This window comes from Cynocephalus volans, chromosome 7, assembly GCF_027409185.1.
Source record: "Cynocephalus volans isolate mCynVol1 chromosome 7, mCynVol1.pri, whole genome shotgun sequence".
NCBI classification, from domain to species: Eukaryota; Metazoa; Chordata; class Mammalia; order Dermoptera; family Cynocephalidae; genus Cynocephalus; species Cynocephalus volans.
In genome coordinates, this window is record NC_084466.1 from 95,607,957 (window position 1) to 95,628,296 (window position 20,340).

At 37.1% G+C, this 20,340-nt stretch overlaps 1 protein-coding gene across 2 annotated transcripts in view; it reads right to left on the reverse strand.

Moving 5' to 3' along the window:
* The window catches only part of VCL (vinculin), a 101,090-nt gene that overhangs the window by 61,357 nt on the left and 19,393 nt on the right, over window positions 1-20,340 (reverse strand). For both annotated transcript variants that reach the window (XM_063101982.1, XM_063101981.1), the window contains exon 2: window positions 7,382-7,452. In XM_063101982.1, coding sequence (XP_062958052.1) covers window positions 7,382-7,452 — 71 coding nt within the window. The remainder of the gene's footprint in view (window positions 1-7,381; window positions 7,453-20,340) is intronic.

Sequence of the window (20,340 nt, forward strand, 5' to 3'; positions counted from 1 at the left end):
CAGCAAAGGAAAGGATTACAAAAAATTAGCTAAAAAAACCAAAACATAGAATTACACATTAGCCTCAGGCAAACAAAGGGCATTGAATGGTACGATCAAAGAATTAATTCTACAAAGATATTCTGGGCACTTTTACCCACAGTGTATCTAAAAATACAAATTTCATCACAAATTATTTTGTGTTCAAGATCATAAGCAAAGAAAAAGCAAATTTAAGGGCTGGTAATCTAAAAATAAGACCCAATTACTTGAGGTCAAAAGAGATCTAAATTCAGTGTAAGCATGCTTTAATCCTTTTCAAATTTCTTCTTTGTACACGAATATAAATTATGGTAAAACTGTACAAGTATACACCACAATTGTGCTTTACTAATAATGTTTAAGGGTTAAAACAAGGCAGTTCCCCAGGAAATATGATTAATGGCAATCACATAGCAATAGCGCACTCTGTCACACAGTATTTTAAGAACATTCTTTTATTCGCTAGGCCTAGACATTACAATATGTTTCAAAAATAGTCCAAGCTGGTGAATCAATCCAAGTTTTGATGATTTCGAGCAGACTGTTCACAGCAGCACTGAGGCAGAAAGTGACAACACTTTACAGTTCTAAATTAAACTGTCATGTGCTTGCCAACAAAAAATGTGCACTATGCCCTTTTCAAGCTCATACCACAAGACCACCTAAGAAGTGACACCTTTTGAGGGCCGGCACATGGCTCACTTAAAAGAGTGCGGTGCTGAGAACACCAAGTCCATGGGTTTGAATCCCTACATAGGATTGGCCGGTTGGCTCACTTGGGAGAGTGTGGTGCTGACATCACCTAGTCAAGGGTTAAGATCCCCTTACCGGTCATCTTTTAAAAAAATTTTTAAAAAGAAGTGACACTTTTTGATATGTCCAGATACTGAACACCGTTGGGTGGGATCCAAGGACTGCATTCCTTATTTATTTCTTTTCCATGGCAGAAATAAGAATGAAATTCCATTGTATACTGCAATGGCAATTTTTCCAAGGCGAATAAAATAGTTTGCCATAAACATTTCTCACCTGTAAGGAATCCATGTGAACAAATCCACACTGATAGAAAATGAATCTGGTCAGTTTGACATACAGCTTATTCTCCTTCATTACAGCTCTAGCCCGTATTATTCATTCTACATTTGGTTATTAATCTTCCTGAAAAACCACGTCCATGTTGTCATCCTACTGCTCAAGAACTTCAAAGCATCTCTGCTGCCCAATTCTAAATGCCTCTGCCTGGCTTTTAAGGACCTTCATCACTAGACCCAACCCACCTATCTTAGCTTAGTTCTTATCACCCTCACCGGGACTGCTCCTCTCCTCACTGGTCCTCATGACTTGCTCATGCCATTCACTATACCCAGAGTATTTTCCTTTCTCCCTCCATTTTTACATCTTCCCAAGTCCCATATCCTACATGAAGGCTCTTTCTACTACTGCTACCTACAATAACAGTCCTCTTTCTCGGACTTCCTGTTATAAAGCCAATCTGTATTACAGCCCTTTAATTTGAAGCTTCTTAAAATACTTTTCTTTTTTAAAATTTTTCTGCAGCAGAAGTTTTCACCTTCGTTCCTCCATGATACATAGAAAAGGAAAACTCACATATATGGCATACCCCCAAGAGTGTTCCTGGGTTTATGCACAATTTCTAGCCACAGTAGCTATAATTCCACTGATTTCTTTCCCACTAAAGAAAGCATAATAAAAAGCAAGTGAGTGTACTATACTTCAATGAAAGTTAAAAAAAGAAAAAGAAAAAAAAACAGTGAGCAGGAATGAGAGGGGTATTATTACACATGTGACCCTGAATATGCTCAATTTTTTTTTTAAAGCAAAGCATTAGTAAGCTTTGGCACTTTATTACCATTAGTAAACTACTAGTAATACATCTCACAAGTGACCGTTAATTAAACACTGGTAAGAACTACTATTCTATGCAGCACTTAGCATGCTAAATACATAGAAAGCAATCAGTATATAATTAACCAATGAGTGTGTCTAGCCTATTAATCAACAATTATACATAAATATTAATTATGCTGCAGCTGCCTGATGAGGAGGAGGAGGAGGAGGATTAACAATGATGATACAATATACAAACATGGAGGATGGTAGCTAACTCCCCTGCTGAGTCTCTACAGGAACAAATGACTTCTTATTGGGTGAGTCTAACCAAAATTCTAACAGTCCAGCATGGCCACTGCACTCCTGCATTTATGACAGTGGGGGCAGTTTCTATGGTAATCATCCTGCAGTCCTACATCTTGTGCAACAGTGCGGCTATCATTGCAATCTTGGGTAAAATTAGGAAATTGTGAACTCTACCTGCCAGTGCAGTCAGGGATCAGATAACTTTTGCTCCACCCAAGAGAAAGCCTTTCTGCAAATCTTGTTCCATATTATAATGGCTCTCACTTTTACAATAAGAAATTGCCTGAGCAATTCCTGGAAGTCCCTCATCGACACTTACACTTCAAATATATAATTTTTAATTGATATTAAACCCATTTTTCAACACTTTCAAACATGCCCTTAACCGCCAGTTATACAAATAGCCTATGATTTGATTTTTGAGACCCCAAGTCCTAAAAATCCCATACCTGAAAAATCTTTAAATATATATCAGACGGCTTAGGTATAAAAATCTTGTTTTCTCTGTCCCTGACATCCTAACATGCTAGGATAGAGATTGATCTAACAATAAATTTTTAAAACTTATTTCATTCTTTGGTGTTGCCTAAGCAGTCACTATTTAGCAATCCTTGTAAAAGTAGACTACAGAGGAAGCTTCCATCATCAGTCTTGCCCTGGAAACTTCTAAACATCAACTAAACAGCCCCAAAGAATGTCCTACTCAACAGTTCCAAGGATGTCATTAATCGCTTCCATCTGTTTCCCTCTCTGTCTCCTTCCCCTCCAAGTCAAGGCATCTACTATTTTCTGCTTCACTTTGCATTCTAAGGAAAAGCAAGAAAAGCATCAAGAGCCATCATGTTTTAAATTGTAGAGTATTTATTTGTCCCAAAATTTGTTTGACAGCCACAGCCATGTTGTTTGTAATGTAGGCTACTTTTTTTTAATTTTATTTTTTTTAATATTACTTCTCAAAATACATTGTACTTGATTTTCATGCCCCTTTACCTCCTCTCCACCACCTCCCCTCCCCTCCCCCACATCGTATCTGTGCACTTGGCTTAAATAGTTCAAGGAATTTTTGTGGTTATTCTGTCTTCTTCCGCCCACCCTTTATTTGTTTGTGTGTTTATTTATTTATAAATTTTTAGCTCCATAAGTGAGAACATGTGGTATTTCTCTTTCTGTGCCTGACTTGTTTCACTTAATATAATTTTCTCTAAGTCCATCCGTGTTGTTGCAAATGGTAGTATTTCATTCGTTTTTATAGAGAGTAGTATTCCATTGTGTAGACATACCACAGTTTCCTTATCCACTCATCAGATGATGGACATTTAGGCTGGTTCCAGCTCTTGGCTATTGTAAATAGAGCTGCAATAAACATTGGAGTACAGGTATCCCTTTGGCATGATGATTTCCATTCCTCTGGGTATATTCCCAGCAGTGGGATAGCTGGGTCATATGGTAGATCTATCTGCAATTGTTTGAGGAACCTCCATACCATTTTCCATAGAGGATGCACCATTTTGCAGTCCCACCAACAGTGGATGAGAGTTCCTTTTTCTCCGCAACCTCTCCAGCACTTATCATTCTCAGTCTTTTGGATATTAGCCATCCTAACTGGGGTGAGATGGTATCTCAGTGTGGTTTTGATTTGCATTTCCTGGATGATGAGTGATACTGAGCACTTTTTCATGTGTCTGTTAGCCATTCGTATATCTTCTTTTGAGAAATGTCTGTTCAGCTCTTTTGCCCATTTTTTAATTGGGTTGTTTGTTTTTTGTTGTAAAGTTGTTTGAGTTCCTTGTATATTCTGGGTATTAATCCTTTGTCAGATGTATAGTTCGCAAATATTTTTTCCCACATTGTTGGTTGTTTTTTTTACTCTGTTGATTGCTTCTTTCGCTGTGCAGAAGCTTTTTAGTTTGATGTAATCCCATTTGTTTATTTTACCTTTAAAATTGCCTGTGCTTTTTGGGTCCTATTCATGAATTCTGTACCTACTCCTACGTCCTGGAGTGTTTCCCCTATGTTTTCTTTAAGGAGTTTTTAGGCTATTTTCAAGTAACATTTCAGAGTGTGGTATATTAAGTTATGCACTTTTTAAAAATTGCTCAGTAAATTTTTCAGTTGGTCATAACACACTTTTTCCCTGATACTTCATGGAGAACAGGGTTTTTTCCCCATGGTAGAACAAAGGTGCAAATTTCTCAATGGTTTCATCCATTGATTATCCTTACCTAAATCAATTGTTTCATTAGAAGTTACACAATAGGGCTGGCCAATTAGCTCAGTTGGTTAGAGCATGGTGCTGATAACACCAAGGTTCAGGGTTCAATCCCTATACCAGCCAGCCACCAAAAAAAAAAAAAAAGTTACACAATGATGATTTTCTAATTCTGTCATTCCTTCAACATTTATTGGTAGGAATTCTCCTCATCAACTAAAGCTATTAGGCTACTCTGAAATAAAGTTTGCATAGAAAAGGCAAGATAAATGATTAATTCTTTTCTTTAAATTAAACTTACCAAAGTAAGGGGTTGGTGCCCTAGTTACCAACAAGATGATCGATGAAGTTTTGTTTTGTTTTAAAGTCACCTCCTTTTTAAAAAAAATTATCACTATGAGGGCATGCTCCTCTTTAATTTTTCTAAGTCCTCAAATGTAGCCTGTGAGAGCACATAGCATATTTCAAGGATACATCTCTGGGAATGGCCAGAAATGAATTTCCTGACAAAATTCATTTACCAATCAAATGATAATCATACACAAAGACATCAGGGTTGAATGGAACTTTTTGTGGGGTCATCTATTCCTACCTGATATTGAAACCCCTTGCTCACTGTGTCACCATGCTCTGTACCTTCCAGTGGGCTCAGGGCAATTTGGTACAAGCTAGAGCTATGCTTTCAATGCCAGTTTAATTATAATATGTTTAACTGACAGCATAGGATTCCTCTTAATATTACCAGGCTGATAAAATGGCATGTGTCTTAGTCCATTTTCTGCTGCTATTAACAGAATACCTGACACTGGGTAATTTAGAAAGAAAAGAAATTTATTTCGCCCATAGTTCTGAAGGCTGGGAAGTCCAAGACTGAGGGGCCACATCTGGTGCAGGCTTTCTTCCTGTGTCATGCCATGGTAGAAAGGCAAGAGAGTGCAGCCTTGAGCCCTTTTATAAATGACATTAAACCATTCATAAGGGTAGAGCCCTCAAGACCTAAACATTTCTCATTAGGTCCCATCTCCCAACACTGTTGTTGCATTGGGGATTAAGTTTCCAACACATGCTCTTTGGGGTACACATTCAAACCATCGCAGCATACAAAGTAGGCTCATATTGGTTCGAGCTAGAAGAAACCTTGGAGATCACCAAGTCCAATGAAGGTAAGACAAAAAAGACTCCCACAAAACAGGCTCTACAAAAAACAGATGCTTCTAATACCTTTCTTCCTGACAAATGAAGACATTCTACAGAACTAACAGAAACATAGTTCTCTAGACGCACCCACTCAAGTAAGTTAGAAATTAGAAAACGTCAACATGGGTAAAAATTTTACATCTATTCAATGAAAACAATAGAACATAAGGAGGATAAAAATAATGGGACAGTTTCAGCTTTTTTTAAAATTGTGATATATATTACAAACATACAGAAACTTGCATCAACATATGTATAATATAATGAGTAATTATAAAACAATCACGCATGTAACTCATCACTTAAGTCAAGAAACAGAATGTTACTACCACTTTAAAAGTCCCTATGTGCCTCTCCCTGAGTGTAAACCTACCTCCTCCCTCTCAGAGATACCACTACCCTGACTTTGGTGATCATTATTTCCTTGTTCATCTTTACTTTTTCCCATATAAATAGACATCTCTAAACAACAGTTTATTTCTCCATGTTTTTTAATTTTAAATGAAAGGAACCTATCTATCTATTGTTTATTTCCCTTGATTATTTTTGAGATTCATTCATTCTTTTTTTTTAAATTGAGGTGAAATTCACACAACATAGAATTAACCATTTTAAAGTAAAAAATCTCATTCCTTTTTATAACTGATTAATATTCCAACTTATGACTATACCACAATCATTGTTATTCATTCTACTGTAAATAGACCATGGGGTCATCATTACAACACTGATATAAATACTTTTGTAAATGGATCCTAGCACGCATGTGCATCAGTGTCTCTAGGAAACATACCTGGGAGTGGAACTGCCTATCTTCTACTTTACTAATGTCAAATTGTTTTCCAAAGTGGCTGCAGCAATTTACATTCCCAACAGCAGTGTAAAAAAGTTCCAGTTGCTCCAGATCTTTATCAACAACTGATATTAATTATCAGACTTCTTAATGCAGGGGTTTACAATGAATAATCTGCACTTCTCCATGACAGGATGATAGAGCATCTTTTCACAAGTTTATTGGCCATTTGAATATCGTCTTTTGAAGTGCCTATCCAAATCCTTCACCTCTTTTTTTTTTAATTGTCTTATCTTATTCATATTGACTTCTATGAGTTCTACTTTTTTTTCTTTTCCTTTTTTTTTGACGTTGGTGTTATGAGCACCACACTCTAACTCTAACCAAGTGAACTAACCAGCCAGCCCTAGTTCTACTTAGGTCTGCCTTATACATCAGCCTTTACTTTTACTTAGGACTTGACTGCCATATAGAGCAAAACCAGTAATCAAACACAACATGAGAATATCAGAAGCTTTCACTAATCAAAAGTTAGTATCTCTGCTTGTTCTATGAAGGTGGGCCAAAATGTTTAGAAATTATTTGTAGAAGTACTAGGAGATTTGTAAATATAACAAATTTGCAATGCTACTGAAATATATAACAATTTTTTTAAATTTAAAGTTTGCATATCTACTGTCATTCCTTTATCTCCAAGAAAAGAAAGGTGTTTAGTATACAACTCAGATCCATGCATGCTATAGTCAGAATGTGTTTCTGAATCCTTTCCATTCTGGAAAGCAAAACTCAGAAGTCATGTTTTTATTAAAAATTATGTCAAAAATGCCTAATACCAATGACTAAATCAACAGTAGGAAAAATAAGTGCTGAAAGACAAAAAGTTGAAATTTTAATTGTAAACATAAGTTCCATATTATTAAAAAGTTCCTAGAATCAGTTACGTTTTCTTCCTAACAAGAGGATTATTCTGCTTAGCAACAGAATACTGTATTTTAATTACTCACTTAATAAATGCTGGTGGCATATCTCTCTTCAAAATTTGATCCTCAGTGGTTTGAACAGTCTCTTTCCCAACCTATGAGGGGAAAAGATTTATAATTCAAATATAAATTCTCAGACTTTTAAAAACTATTACTGAAACATATTTGAAACATGTATTTTACACATACTCTATCACTGAAGTTTCTGAATTCAATGAAAATTTCTGGATATTTTGAAACGATTAATATTGCTCCCACAATATGCTTCCACAATATACTTGGATAGCAACGTGGAATATAAACATAATGTTGTATTACCCCTTCACCAGAGTAATGAATTTGAAGGCATCATTGAGCACAGTGAGAAAAAGAGAGAAATCCATCATTGAGAATACATGTGTATGTGTGTTTAGCTAAAAAAAACTCTGCTACATCTCTAAAAGTTTACATGAAGCACATGAATCAAGTTGTGCAGACTAAAATATCTATACAGAAAAAAAAAATAGAAGTTACTGAACTGGGAAAAATATTTGAAGCAATTATGACTCTGACTCTAGAAACCAAACATGAAAATATGCAACTTCACTAGTAATCAAAAAAAAAACTGAAATTAAAACAACATGATATTTTCCCCTAATTACAGAGCAACTTAAAAAAGAAATAACACATAATGCTGAATGCAACAATAGAATAGATAGTTTTATACCCTGCAGGTGGCAATGTAAACTAATAAATTTTCTTTGGAAAATCATTTGCTAGTGTGTGTTAGGAGACATAAAATATACCTAGGAATTTCACTTATGAGAATATACTCTATAAGCAATAACAGTAATTGTGGTAATAACAATATTCACAAAAGCATTCACTACGATATTAGTTATAAAAGCTAAAACACTTTTAAAATAACTTATCCAACAAAGAACAGTTAAGTAAATTAAGATGTATCTTTATACTGAATACTATGGGAGCCATTAAAACAACAGTTATTAAGATTCAGCACTATAGGAAAATGCCTATGACATATCTCATTTAAAAGAAAGAAATGAATAACAGTATATTATAACTACAACAAACAAAAAAATCCATATGTACAAAGCAAAAACATTGGAAGAATATATAACAAAATGTTAACAGTGGTTATATTAATGCTTGGGAAATTAGAAGAGAATTTGTATCTGCATTTCCTATTTTTTAATTTTCTCAAATGTGAATATACAATTTTTATAATTTAATAAGTAATACTAAAATGTTAATCTAAGTTATTTAGGTGTAATTAGTTCCTATCCAATAATTTTAGTAATTATCATCATTTCATGTAAATCTTCCAAATAGTAATAGTCGAAAAATTTAAAAAGTTATCAAAACATTAAAAGTCACACTAACCAAATTATGTGTATGTACATGTATGTAATAAACTGTAAATGGTACACACTCACTTTCCTTAATAATATTCCTATGTAGGTCTTGTATATCAATTTTTCTTCAACTATATCATGTATCATAAAGTACTCTACAAGCAGTAAACTTTAATATAATGAATGGCAAAATTAACATTTATCAATATAAAGCTACCTATGAGTGCTAAATCATAAAAATAAATCACATTTTACTACAGAAATCTGAAATTTTTTAAACCCCAGATGGAAAGTATCTTAGTCCTACTATTTAAACATTTAACTTTTGACTGAGTTTAAAGAAGAAAAGCAAAATGTAATAAGAAAGATCCCTAAGTGCACAATAAATCAGCTAAAGAAAATAATACAATAAACTATTCTCTGGTAATACAAATCGTGCATAATCTACTGAATACAAGTTTTTTTCTTTCAAGTTAATAGCCCAGGAAAAGCTACACACATATACCACTGTGTGATAGCCAGTGCTTTTGAAGACAATAGACTGTCTGTATCATAACAAAAGCCTTTCAAATCAGCAGCTGGTTCTCTAGAGTTTCTCAGATCAAAACATGACAGACTATTTCCAGATGTATTATTCACTACATTTTCCAACTGAAACCAACCATTCAAAAAGCTGTGAGCCACAATCTCATGAAGTAAAAGATGAAATTCAGCCACCAAGTCAAGAGTTCATGATAAGTATAAAGGGCCTACAAGGATATTCACATTTAATACTCATTGAGATTCCTTTTATATATATGGGGGGTGGTGTGGAGAGAGACACAGACACAGAGAGCAAGGGCGGGAGGGAGAGGGGATGAGTTCTTCCTATGTCTCCTTTGGAAAGTAGCCAGTTACTCAGCGTTACTAAACATTTACTGAGCACAACTACGTGTGCCAGGCACTGCTCTAGATACAGAGGATAAAGCAGAGAATAAAAATAAGTTTCCTGCCCTCATGGAACTTAGTTCTAGTAGGGATAGAGAGAGAGAACACAAGCAAATAAACAAACAATGTAATTCCAGATAATGACAAGCAATGATGCTATAAAGAGTACGGGGCAGAAGTAGAGGGAGCCTGCTTTAGAAAGAGTGGACAAAAAGTCTTCTCTGAAGAAACGCTGGAGCTGAGACTTTGAAGCTAAGAAGGAACCACTCATGCAAGAGCTGGGAAAGAAAAATCCAGACAGAGTAGCAAGAAAAAGGCCCTCAGGCAAGAAAGACTGGGTGCAGTTAAGGAACCCGAAGGAGCCCAGAGTGGCTGAAGCTCAGCGGGGAGAAAAGTATGGTGTGGCGGTGAGGTTGGGTAAGAAGGCAAGGGCCAGGTCACAGCGAGCCTTTCAGGCCAGGTTGAGGGGTTTGGAATCCTTTCTGAGCACAACAGGAAGCAGGAGTTCTAAACAACGGATTGGTATGATCTGATCTTCTTTTGCAAAGGTTATTTTGCCTCTTATGTGAAGAAGTGATTTTAGGGGGTAACGGGGAAGCGGGGTAACCAGTTAGGAGGCTACTGCAGTCACCCAGGGGAGAGATGGTAGTGACTTAAAACAAGATGTCAAAGTGTGTGGGAAAATAGCCTAAATGATTCATTTTCAAGAATAGCTTAACAAGGGTTGCTTGACTACCTCATGGTGTGATGGCCCCTGAAAGCGCACTTTCCTGACAGTGACTTCTCAAGATGGTGGCTGTTCATCTTGTTCTTCTTACTGCCTGGTTCTTCTTCCTCCTCAGGACTTCTGTGGGCCTTTTTCACAGGCTTGTCCTGAGCCCACCCCTTTCCACCAGAAGGAAGGGGACAATAATGCCTTATAAGGAAGTAACAAAACTTAGACGACGTTCGGGAAGATTGTGCAACCATAGTACTCAGCCAGTGAGGAACTGGGGGAGGCACTTGCGCACTACTTGCTCAGTGGAACCGGTTCAGGTGTGCCTGTCCCATTCACAGACACCCAGACCTTGCAAGGCCATTATTAAAGTCTTGCTTCGCTGTACCTCGTGCCTCCATATCCATCCTATGGCACTGGACGGGTGAGGGCATTTCTCACAAAGTGGAAATGGAGAAAAGAACAGAACTGCAATATCTTTTGGAGGCAGAACTATTATTAGGACTTACTCTTGGACTGGGTGGGGTGGGGGATGAAGACTGAGGTAAAGAAAAATAAAAAGTGATGTCTAAGGTCAATGAAATGAAAAGCCTTCAAAGGCAGCAATGCTAGAAGGCTGATATATTTGCAAACATTTATCATCAAAAGATAAAACAATCATGACTACACCGGGCAAAACCATTAAGAGTTTTGCAAATAGCAAATATTCTGACCCCAGTAATTACCCAAAAAATGAATTGCATTTAATTACATCATGCCCTTTTGCAAGGGTAAGGGTAGATGAGGAAAGAGAAATGGATAATAAAAACATACCAAAGGGCTACTTAAAAGGTATTTTTAAGTATTTAAATGACACTTGATTTTATTATTATGAGCTGCATTCATTATCTGCAGTGATAGTATCCACAATCACTTGGATTCTCAATATACTCAGCCTAAAACTAGGTTAGGTACAAGGAATGGCCTGGTTTTTAAGGTACAACACATAAAACATGACTATGTGGAATAAATGGCATTTTTACTTGGGGCAGTGCTGTCCAATACAACTTTGTTATGATGGAAACATTCTATTTAATCTGTGCTGCTCGAGACAGTAGCTGTTAGCAACATGTAGCTACTGAGCACTTGAAATGTGGCTAGAGCAATCAAGGAACTTAATTTTCACTTTAATTTTAATTTCCACATGTGGCTAATGGCTACCACATGGAACAGCTCAGATCCACGGGACCTTCGTTGTCTTCTGAAACTGGTCTTCTTGCTTCCAGACTATTTCTTTTTCCATTCATTCTTCATACCGCTACTAGATTAACCTTCATTTATGCCTTTGCTATGGGATCTCTTCATAGAAGAAAGGAGCTAGGCCTAGAAAGTGAGAAGTTGCCAGGTGGAGAAGACAAGGCTCAGACAGCCCAGCCAGAAAGAGGTGCAGAGCAAAGGTTCAGTCAGATGGGTGAGGACAGGGTTGACTGGACAAGAAAGACAGGCTGGCGTGTCTTCAGCAAAGGAAATGAGGCTAGAAAGAAAAGCAGGAAGGGCTTTGTATGCTAAGTAAAGGCAGAGAGGATTATGTTGACTGCCCATTCATTCAAAGGTTGTCATCCTCTGTTCTAGACCTTTCCAATTCAGTGTTCTGTTGCTAAAGTATCAAGTCAAGAATTTCCAAAGAAGCCAGTTTCTAAAGATATACAGGATCAGAAAGGTATCTCTTATTTGTGAACAACTGCTAAAGCCTAGCTAGAAGAACCAAGACAAAGCTTCATGTTTTTAAGGCATTAACCAGGAGATGACAGGAAATGCACTTTTCCCCCTCTCCGCACACAGAATGGTTTCTATAGCACCCATCTTTTGCAAATAAAAATACAGTAGAACAATTAAGAAAGGGATTAATTCACAAAATGCTCTCTATTAACTAACAGGAGTCTTCATGGCTTGTGGGAAAACATTATTCCTGGAGGTCAGCTTAGTATAGTAAAGCATAGGATTCCCAATATAGGCTACATCTTTGCAAACAGTCAGTAATAATCAACAAATGCTTCTTGCACCTGTGCAGCACCAACTCATCAAAACACCTGATGTGTTAAGCCAAATTTTTTACTTCATACCTGTTAAGAGCACAGGTATGCTCATATACCAGGTATACTTCATACCTGTTAAGAGCACAAGTTGCCTGGAATTTGGCAACTTGGTTTCTAGTTCCAGCTTAGCTAATAAATGGCTATGTGACCCCAAATAAGTCACTTAATTACACAAATATTTCTTCTACCACTGTGTGATCTCTCTAGGTAGCTCCTTACTTGTCTATTGTGGATTGGCCAAACTCCCTTGGAACTCTCTGATAAACAAAACATACCTTTAACTTTACCTTTTCTACTTTAAGTCCTCATTTATTATCTCAAATTCTAAAATGATTAATAAAGATAAAATGTTAAAGCTCATCTCCTGTACATTTTGCATATACACTTTATGATTATGAGATTCAACTAAAGTTGCTGCCTGATTTTTTTTAATCCTTAAAATAAATCTTATTCCTTCTAAAATAAATAAATAAATAAAGGGTAAAAAAAAAAAAAAACCACGGAGGAAAGAACGACAAATAGGTCTTAGTTATAGTCTAAGTTCTGAGCAGATTTTCCAGGTCAGTATTTTAAAACAACCCTTACGGAATAATCTAACATTATAGTAAATACAAGTTAACGTACAGGTTATCACTTCCAAACTTTATTCCATTGCTGAGAGAAATTCAGATTTGCCAGTTCTGTTCACTGCAAAAATTATTTTCCTTTTATTTTCTTCTTCAGAGAATTGCCTTTAACTCTTGAGGGCTGGTTCTATTCAACTCAATAAACAGGCAGCAAGTGCCAACTATGTGTCCACTAGGTGGTGGGAAGAGAAAAAGATAAGACATAAAACATCCTTAGATATAAACTGAGTAATGGGCACAAGTGAGCACAAGGCCTGAGGGCACTTTAGGGGGCTTGGCAGGATGCCTTGTTTCTTTTGAAATGCTCTTACATTGTTCAGTAGTTAATTTAAATATCTTTCGTTCAATATGTGACTTTAGTTCAAAATTCTATGTGAGAGGCCTTCTGTTTTCTGTTGTTATTATTACTTCTTTCATCACAAACTACTTGATTTGATTCAGAAATGTAGAGATTTGGTTTCTTTCCCGCAAAAAAAAAAGCTTGGCTGGTTCAAGTTACCACCTAGACTAAAAAATATGGTAATGCAGACATCTCCCTTAGCTAGACAAAGTATAAGAAAACAGTATAAGACAAAATATAGCAGGGAGGACATGTGCTACCTATTTGTACAGCCTAAGTGGTAACTACAGAGCATTACATTAAAAAGGTGGCAGGGAGATGTTCTTAATGTATTTAGACAATAGGTTCTTAATATATTGAGACAAGAGGATACAAGTGATGAAAATGTAAGCCCTCACAGTGCTCCAGACTATGGATTGTAACCAATGAATTGTGACTAGACATGGAAGGTGCATCTGCCTGTACTTATTTTGGCTAAAATCAATGTCTTAATGGCTTAAGTGTTAGACTGATCAATCTATTATACTGAACAACCATTCCGACATGCAGCTGTGTCCAGCGCCAGGCCCAGGACATACAAAGATGATAATAATGTATGTGACACACCATCGGCAATGCTTGTAATTATTTTCCTGTACTGGGGATGGACTTGTGATCCATCAACCCCCTCACTGAGAGTCAGGTGTTTAAAAGGCCATATATCCAGAAAAACTAGGACTCTAATGTACTACTCTGCTTTCTAACACTCATTCATTCATTTAATCAAGCACTTACTAAGTATCTCCTATGTGGCAGGCACCGTGTACCTCACTGCGTGACAGGGATAAAAAAGTAAATGAGACTCAGTCCTTGCCCTTCATAGACAAGGCAAATGCTTAAACAAATCATCGCAATGCAGTACAATCAAGTTTCAGCTCTGCATCAGTGAGGTATGGGAGGTTTCACAGAGGAAGAACTCTGGGCTAACTAAGAGCTCTCCCAGAGTAACAGGATTCAAGGTAAAAAGGAGTGCTTTCAAGTTAGTGGGGCAGCACATGTGAAGGCCTGGCCAGTTTGGGGACCACAGATCCACACAGCTGGAACTCAGGGTGTTAGGTAGAGAGGAGATGTGGAGAAGACAGCAAGTTGGAGAAGCAGAAAGGGACCATATCATGGAGGGCCTTTATGCAATGCAAGGGACTTAGATTTTCTCCTCTCAGCAATGGGAAATTATTTAATGGTTTTAAGCAAAAGACTGGTTTGCATTTCAAAAACAAAAGTCAGCAGCAAGAATGAACCAGATCAAAGAAAACTAGGAAGACAAGTTTGTTTGTGGGTTCGTTTATTCAATTAACAAATATTTATACAATGTACAATGTACCAAGTATTATAGGCAGTGATGAAGAAAACACACATGGCTTGTCTTGGTGAAAGACAGACAACAGATGAATAAAGCAACAGCAGTGTGGATGGAGATAAGAGAACAGACATCAGAGACGCATCTACACGACACTCAACTCCATGTAGAGATTGAGAGAGAAATCTAGGACGATTCCTAGGCTCCTGGCTCAAGTGACTGGGTCAACAGGTAACACAGGAGGAAAGCCAAATCTGGACGGGAAACTAATTAGCTCCAGAATGTTCAGATGGAGATGTCTGATAAGGAACTGAATAGATGGTTCTTCAGTTCACTCACCTGGGCTGGAGAAATGGATTTGAAAGTAATAAGCAATTGGAAGTTCTAAAAGCCATGGACAATCAGTGAAATCAAGACCCAGCAACACCAACAGACAAGCATCCGGTGGAAGAACGAGCTGGTGAAGAGCTGAGAAGGAAATGTCTGAGATGTGGGCAGGGAAATAGTAGAGCCGTGCAATAAAAGCCAGGAACAGTCAACAGCGTCGGTTTCTAGTATATTCACAGAGTTGTGCAACCATCACCACAATCAATTTTTGAACATTTTCATCACTCCAGAAAGAAACTCGGTAACCATTAGCAGTCACCACCCCCTCATTAGCCCCAATGCTTCCTCAGCCTCACCCAGCTTGAGGCAACCACTAATCTACTTTTGTCGCTACAGATTTATCTATTCTGGATATTTGATATAAATGGATCACACAAGATGTGATCTTTAGTGACTGGCTTAGCATTTATCAATAGTTTCTTGTGGTTTTTTTTTTTTTTTTTTTTTCTTTTGGTGGTGGTTGGGCAGTACTGGAATCCAAACTTTTGACCTTGATGTTACAACAGCACTCTAACCAAGTGAGCTAATTGGCCAATCCTTCGTTTCTTTTTATTGCCAAATAATATTCCATTGCATGGTTATAACAAATTTTGTCTCTCCACTTATCAGTTAATGGACATCTGAATTATTTTCACTTTGGGGCTATTATGAATAATGCTGCTATGAACATTAGTGTACAAGGTTTTGTATGGACATATGTCTTCATTTCTCTTGGTTATATAACTAGGTGTTGAATTGCTGGATCATATGGTAACTCTATGTTTAACCACTTGAGGAACTGCCAGACTATTTTCCAAAGAGTTGGCACCATTTAACATTCCTACCAGCAATGTATGAGGGTTCCAATTTCTCTATATCCTTGGCAACTCTTATTATCTGTCTTTTTTATTATAGACATCCTAGGGAAGTGGAATCTCATTGTGGTTTTGATTTGTGTATCCCTGATAGCTAATGATGTTGAGCAACTTTTTATGTTCTCAGTGACCATTTGTATGTCTTTGGAGAATTGTCTATTCAGATCTTTTGCCCATATTTTAATTGAGTTATTTGTCATTTGCAAATATTTTTCCCAGTCTGTGAGTTGCCTTTTCACTTTCTTGATGGTATCCTTTGCATTAAATGAAGTCTAATTTACCTATTTTTTCTTTTGTTACTTGTGCTTTTGGTGTAGTATCTAATAAGGTTTTGTCTAACCCAAGGTCATGAAGATTTACTCCTATGTTTTATTCTAAGAATTTTATAGTTTTAGGTCCTACATTTAGGCCTATGATCCACTTGGAGTTAATTTTCGTGTATGGTGTGAGGAAAGGATTGTTATTTTGTTTAAGTAGGAGAAAACCAAGCACGTTGATAGGCTAAGGGAAAGGACGCAGGAAACAAGAGATTGATTCTGAAGCAAGGTACTTGAAAGAGGCAGAGATATAATCTGGAGAGCAGGGAGAGAGACTAACCTTTACCAGGAGGAAAGGCAACTCTATCTCAGCGACAACAGGGATGGTGGGGGAAATGAGTAAAGATAGAGGTATAACTGTAACTGTGGGGTAACAGGCTATATCTTCTTAGGAATTTATAAGGCACATTAGCATATGAGTATTTAAGGATCTACGATAACCTTCAGTCAGGAAATCTATTTAATTTTGTTTAACCCACCATTTTCCAAATTCATTTGACCAGGAATACTTTATTTCTTAACAACACATATTAACGTAGGATAGAATTAGTACTTGTAGGACATATTTTAAAAACAGTGATCTAGGCCAGGAGTTGCAAATTAGCGGCCTTTGTGCAGAATTGGGGACAAGGGTTTTTGTTTGATCCACACAGTTTTTAAAAGTCAAGAAATTTCACAAAGATACAAATTTACGACATCTCTTGAAATATCAGGAGATCTGGCCACACTTGATCTGCATTCCAGCAAGGAAAAAAACTGCTGGAACCCAAATATCCTATATGGGGAATATAATCTCTGTACCACTCCCTATAATCTTAACATCCAGCTCATTTCACTCATTTATGTCACCGCCCAATCCCTGCACCTGAGTCTATAATTCCCATACTAAGCAACCCTCTCAGAGCCTATACAGAGTGAAAACTTCCTGAAGCTACTCTTAGAAACTCTTTATCCAACTCCTCCTTAAACATTTTCTTTAATAAAAGTGCTCTTCTAGGGCTGGCCAGTTAGCTTACTTGGTTAAAGCATGGTGCTGAAAACAACAAGGTCAAGGGTTCGGATCCCCACACTGGCCAGCCACCAAAAAATAGACAAATAAAATAAAAGTGCTCTTCTTGTGAGAGCTTTGAGAAAGATTGAGATGCATATATGTCAGGAGAGACTAAATGGCAGCATATAGGCCAACGGCAATACACAAACCTATTCTGTTCGTCCCGCACAGTTTTTTTTTAAATGGGAAATTTCACGTTAAAAAGAAATTGAGATTTCCGGATTTTCTTGAAAATTAGGAAGATCTGGTAACATGAGGCCCTGTTCCCACATGACAACAATAAGCTGGAGATGGTAGTAACTTCTTCAGTCACAGCCTGCATTTTTTAGTTTACCACAGTCCCCACCACTCCCCAGTGTCCTATAACTGGCCTGATTCACTCATTACCTATTTGGCCCCTGCAGGCAGCAGAGTTTGTACCACTTGATATAACAAGCAAGACTCAACTTTAGTTAGCATAGGACATTGGCAAACTCCCCAACATCATGAATGTTAAGTGAAATTTCACTTAAGCCTCAGCTATTTCACTAATAAAGAAACATTCTACTCTCCCTCAAAATATATATCCACATCAAAAAATGATTGGAAGAAAACACATCATGGGAAGTAGAATTTGAGATGATGTTCATCTTCTTCTTAAGCCTTTTTTGTACTTTCCAGATTAAAAAAATAATAAGTATGCATTGCCTTCATAATCAGAAAAATACAGACTAAATTCTAAAATGTATCGACAATATTCTTAGTAAATAATCTATAAAGTAATGAGAAACCACCAGTGCAAAGGTTCAAATTTTGACCAATAGCCAAAAAATTAATTTAAATGTGCATCAATGAGAACACAATCACATGGGTTAAACAGCAGACGAACCATGTCGGTTGGCAAGTTCTAGTGTCAGTCAAGCTCATCCGATACCACATACTTTCCTTAGAAATAAAGTTAAGCTGCCTTGGCAGCAGCCGTTTATTCTAACCCAACATGAGATTGAGCGCATCAGTTAAGGCTAGATAAATGTTAGCAGAGCAGCCTGGCTCGACAGATCCCTATTTAGGGAGATTCCATGAATAGACTTCCACTGTGCAAATACTTTATTCTCTTCTTCAAGATTCTTCTGTAGTCTTCACAACCACTTGTCTTGTCTTCTGGAGAGCCACCAAATTAACAGTAGAACAGGTCATCAGCATGGGGAACTTCTCCCCACCACCCACTTTCTCCCCAAGTCCCTCAAAGAAACACAAGATATGCTCTTTCCATTTCACGGACAGAGAATTGCAGAGTGCAAAAGAATTTGGCAATCTAATCCAAATTCTTCACTTTAAAAATGAGACTCTGGAGAGATTATTTCTCTGAGAAAACTACAGAACTTGAATTTGAATCCAAGCCTCGTGGCTCCATTTCCTGTGTTTTGGGGTACACTTCCTAACTTGCAAGCAAGGCATTCATTAAGTGACAAATATTCCGGGCCGAGCCGTGGCGCACTTGGTAGAGTGCTGCGCTGGGAGCGCGGCAACGCTCCCGCCGCGGGTTCGGATCCTATATAGGACTGACCAGTGCACTCACTGGCTGAGTGCCGGTCACGAAAAAACGACAAAAAAAAAAAAAAAAAAAAGTGACAAATATTCCTATACTCGTTTAGAATATATCAAATCCTACTTAAAGTCATTTCCATTTTGGTTTTAAACATACATAAGTAAATGCTACATAACATAACATAAAGGTCCCCCAACTCCCATCCTTAAGTCCTGCTTTTAGTGACGGGAAATCAAGCAATAATTACAGAAAAATAAAAGGAATGTTTTTCACTTATATCTCCTTTAGTTTTTCCAGTTTTCTTAGTTATCAAAAAGATCACTTGAATGAGAACTGAATATGATCCTACTAGTTATAATTAAAACCACTACACATTCATAATACTGATGGGGAGGAAAAGATCACTGGACGACCTGAATGTAACCTTCAGCAGATGCTTCAAGGTGAGAGCAAATTCCTTAGGGAATTTGTGACTTAGGGTCTGTGACTCTTTTTTCTCTTACAGCTATGACACACACGGACTGGCACATATTAAGTGCGCAGAAAATAAGTGCCAACTGAAGTAAATAAAATGATAAAGATAACTAGTAAAATAGGTTAACATTTGATTCTACCATTTTCATAACTGCCCACAAATACTCTTTCACTCCTCCACTTCCAATTCCTGCACAATTAATTCAGAGAAATCTTCATTCTTTAATTTTCATTATTTCTTCAACACACCTATAAACGCTTTTGTGTGTGTGTGTGTGTGTGTGTGTGTGTGTGTGTGTGTGTGTGTGACCGGTGAGGGCATCGCAACCCTTGAACACACCTATAAACTCTAATGCTCTATGACTGTATTAAAGGTAACTAGCTGGGCTCCCACTTGTCACTTAAAAAAAAAATGAAAACATGAAAAAAGGAAAGCTAAATATTGCCATGGGAAATCGGGTTGACACTACCACCTGTCCTATCTGTCTCACGCATAATTATAAGGAAAAGGAAATAAAAAGTGTGAATGTGCATGAATAAAACATGTATGTGTAGTCTCTTCAAGTATCCAGAAGCCCCATCAGAATCAGTCTCCATCTTATTCCTCACTGCTCTCTAACCAAACCTGCTTGTATTAGAGCATTATCATTCCACATAATTTAAAATGTATTATTTTTTATGTTTCTTCTGCTTTAATAGCTAGAATTGCAAACATTTTTTTTCTTAGTTTTACTTAGTTCACAAATGTGCATAATTTTAATTACACTGTAGCTTTTGCCAATAAACCTGGGCATGTAACCACCATCTATAACATTGTCTCTATAGAAAAATAACTCCAAACAACCTATTTGTAACTGAGTTTTTGAAACATTATTCATTTTCATGTAAGGAAAAGTTGGTCCTACTCCCCACCTTGGAAGGTACATGGGGTAGTGGGAAAAGAATTGGGGCTTTGGAATGAGGCTGATTGAATCTCACTTCAGTCTGCTATTAAACCT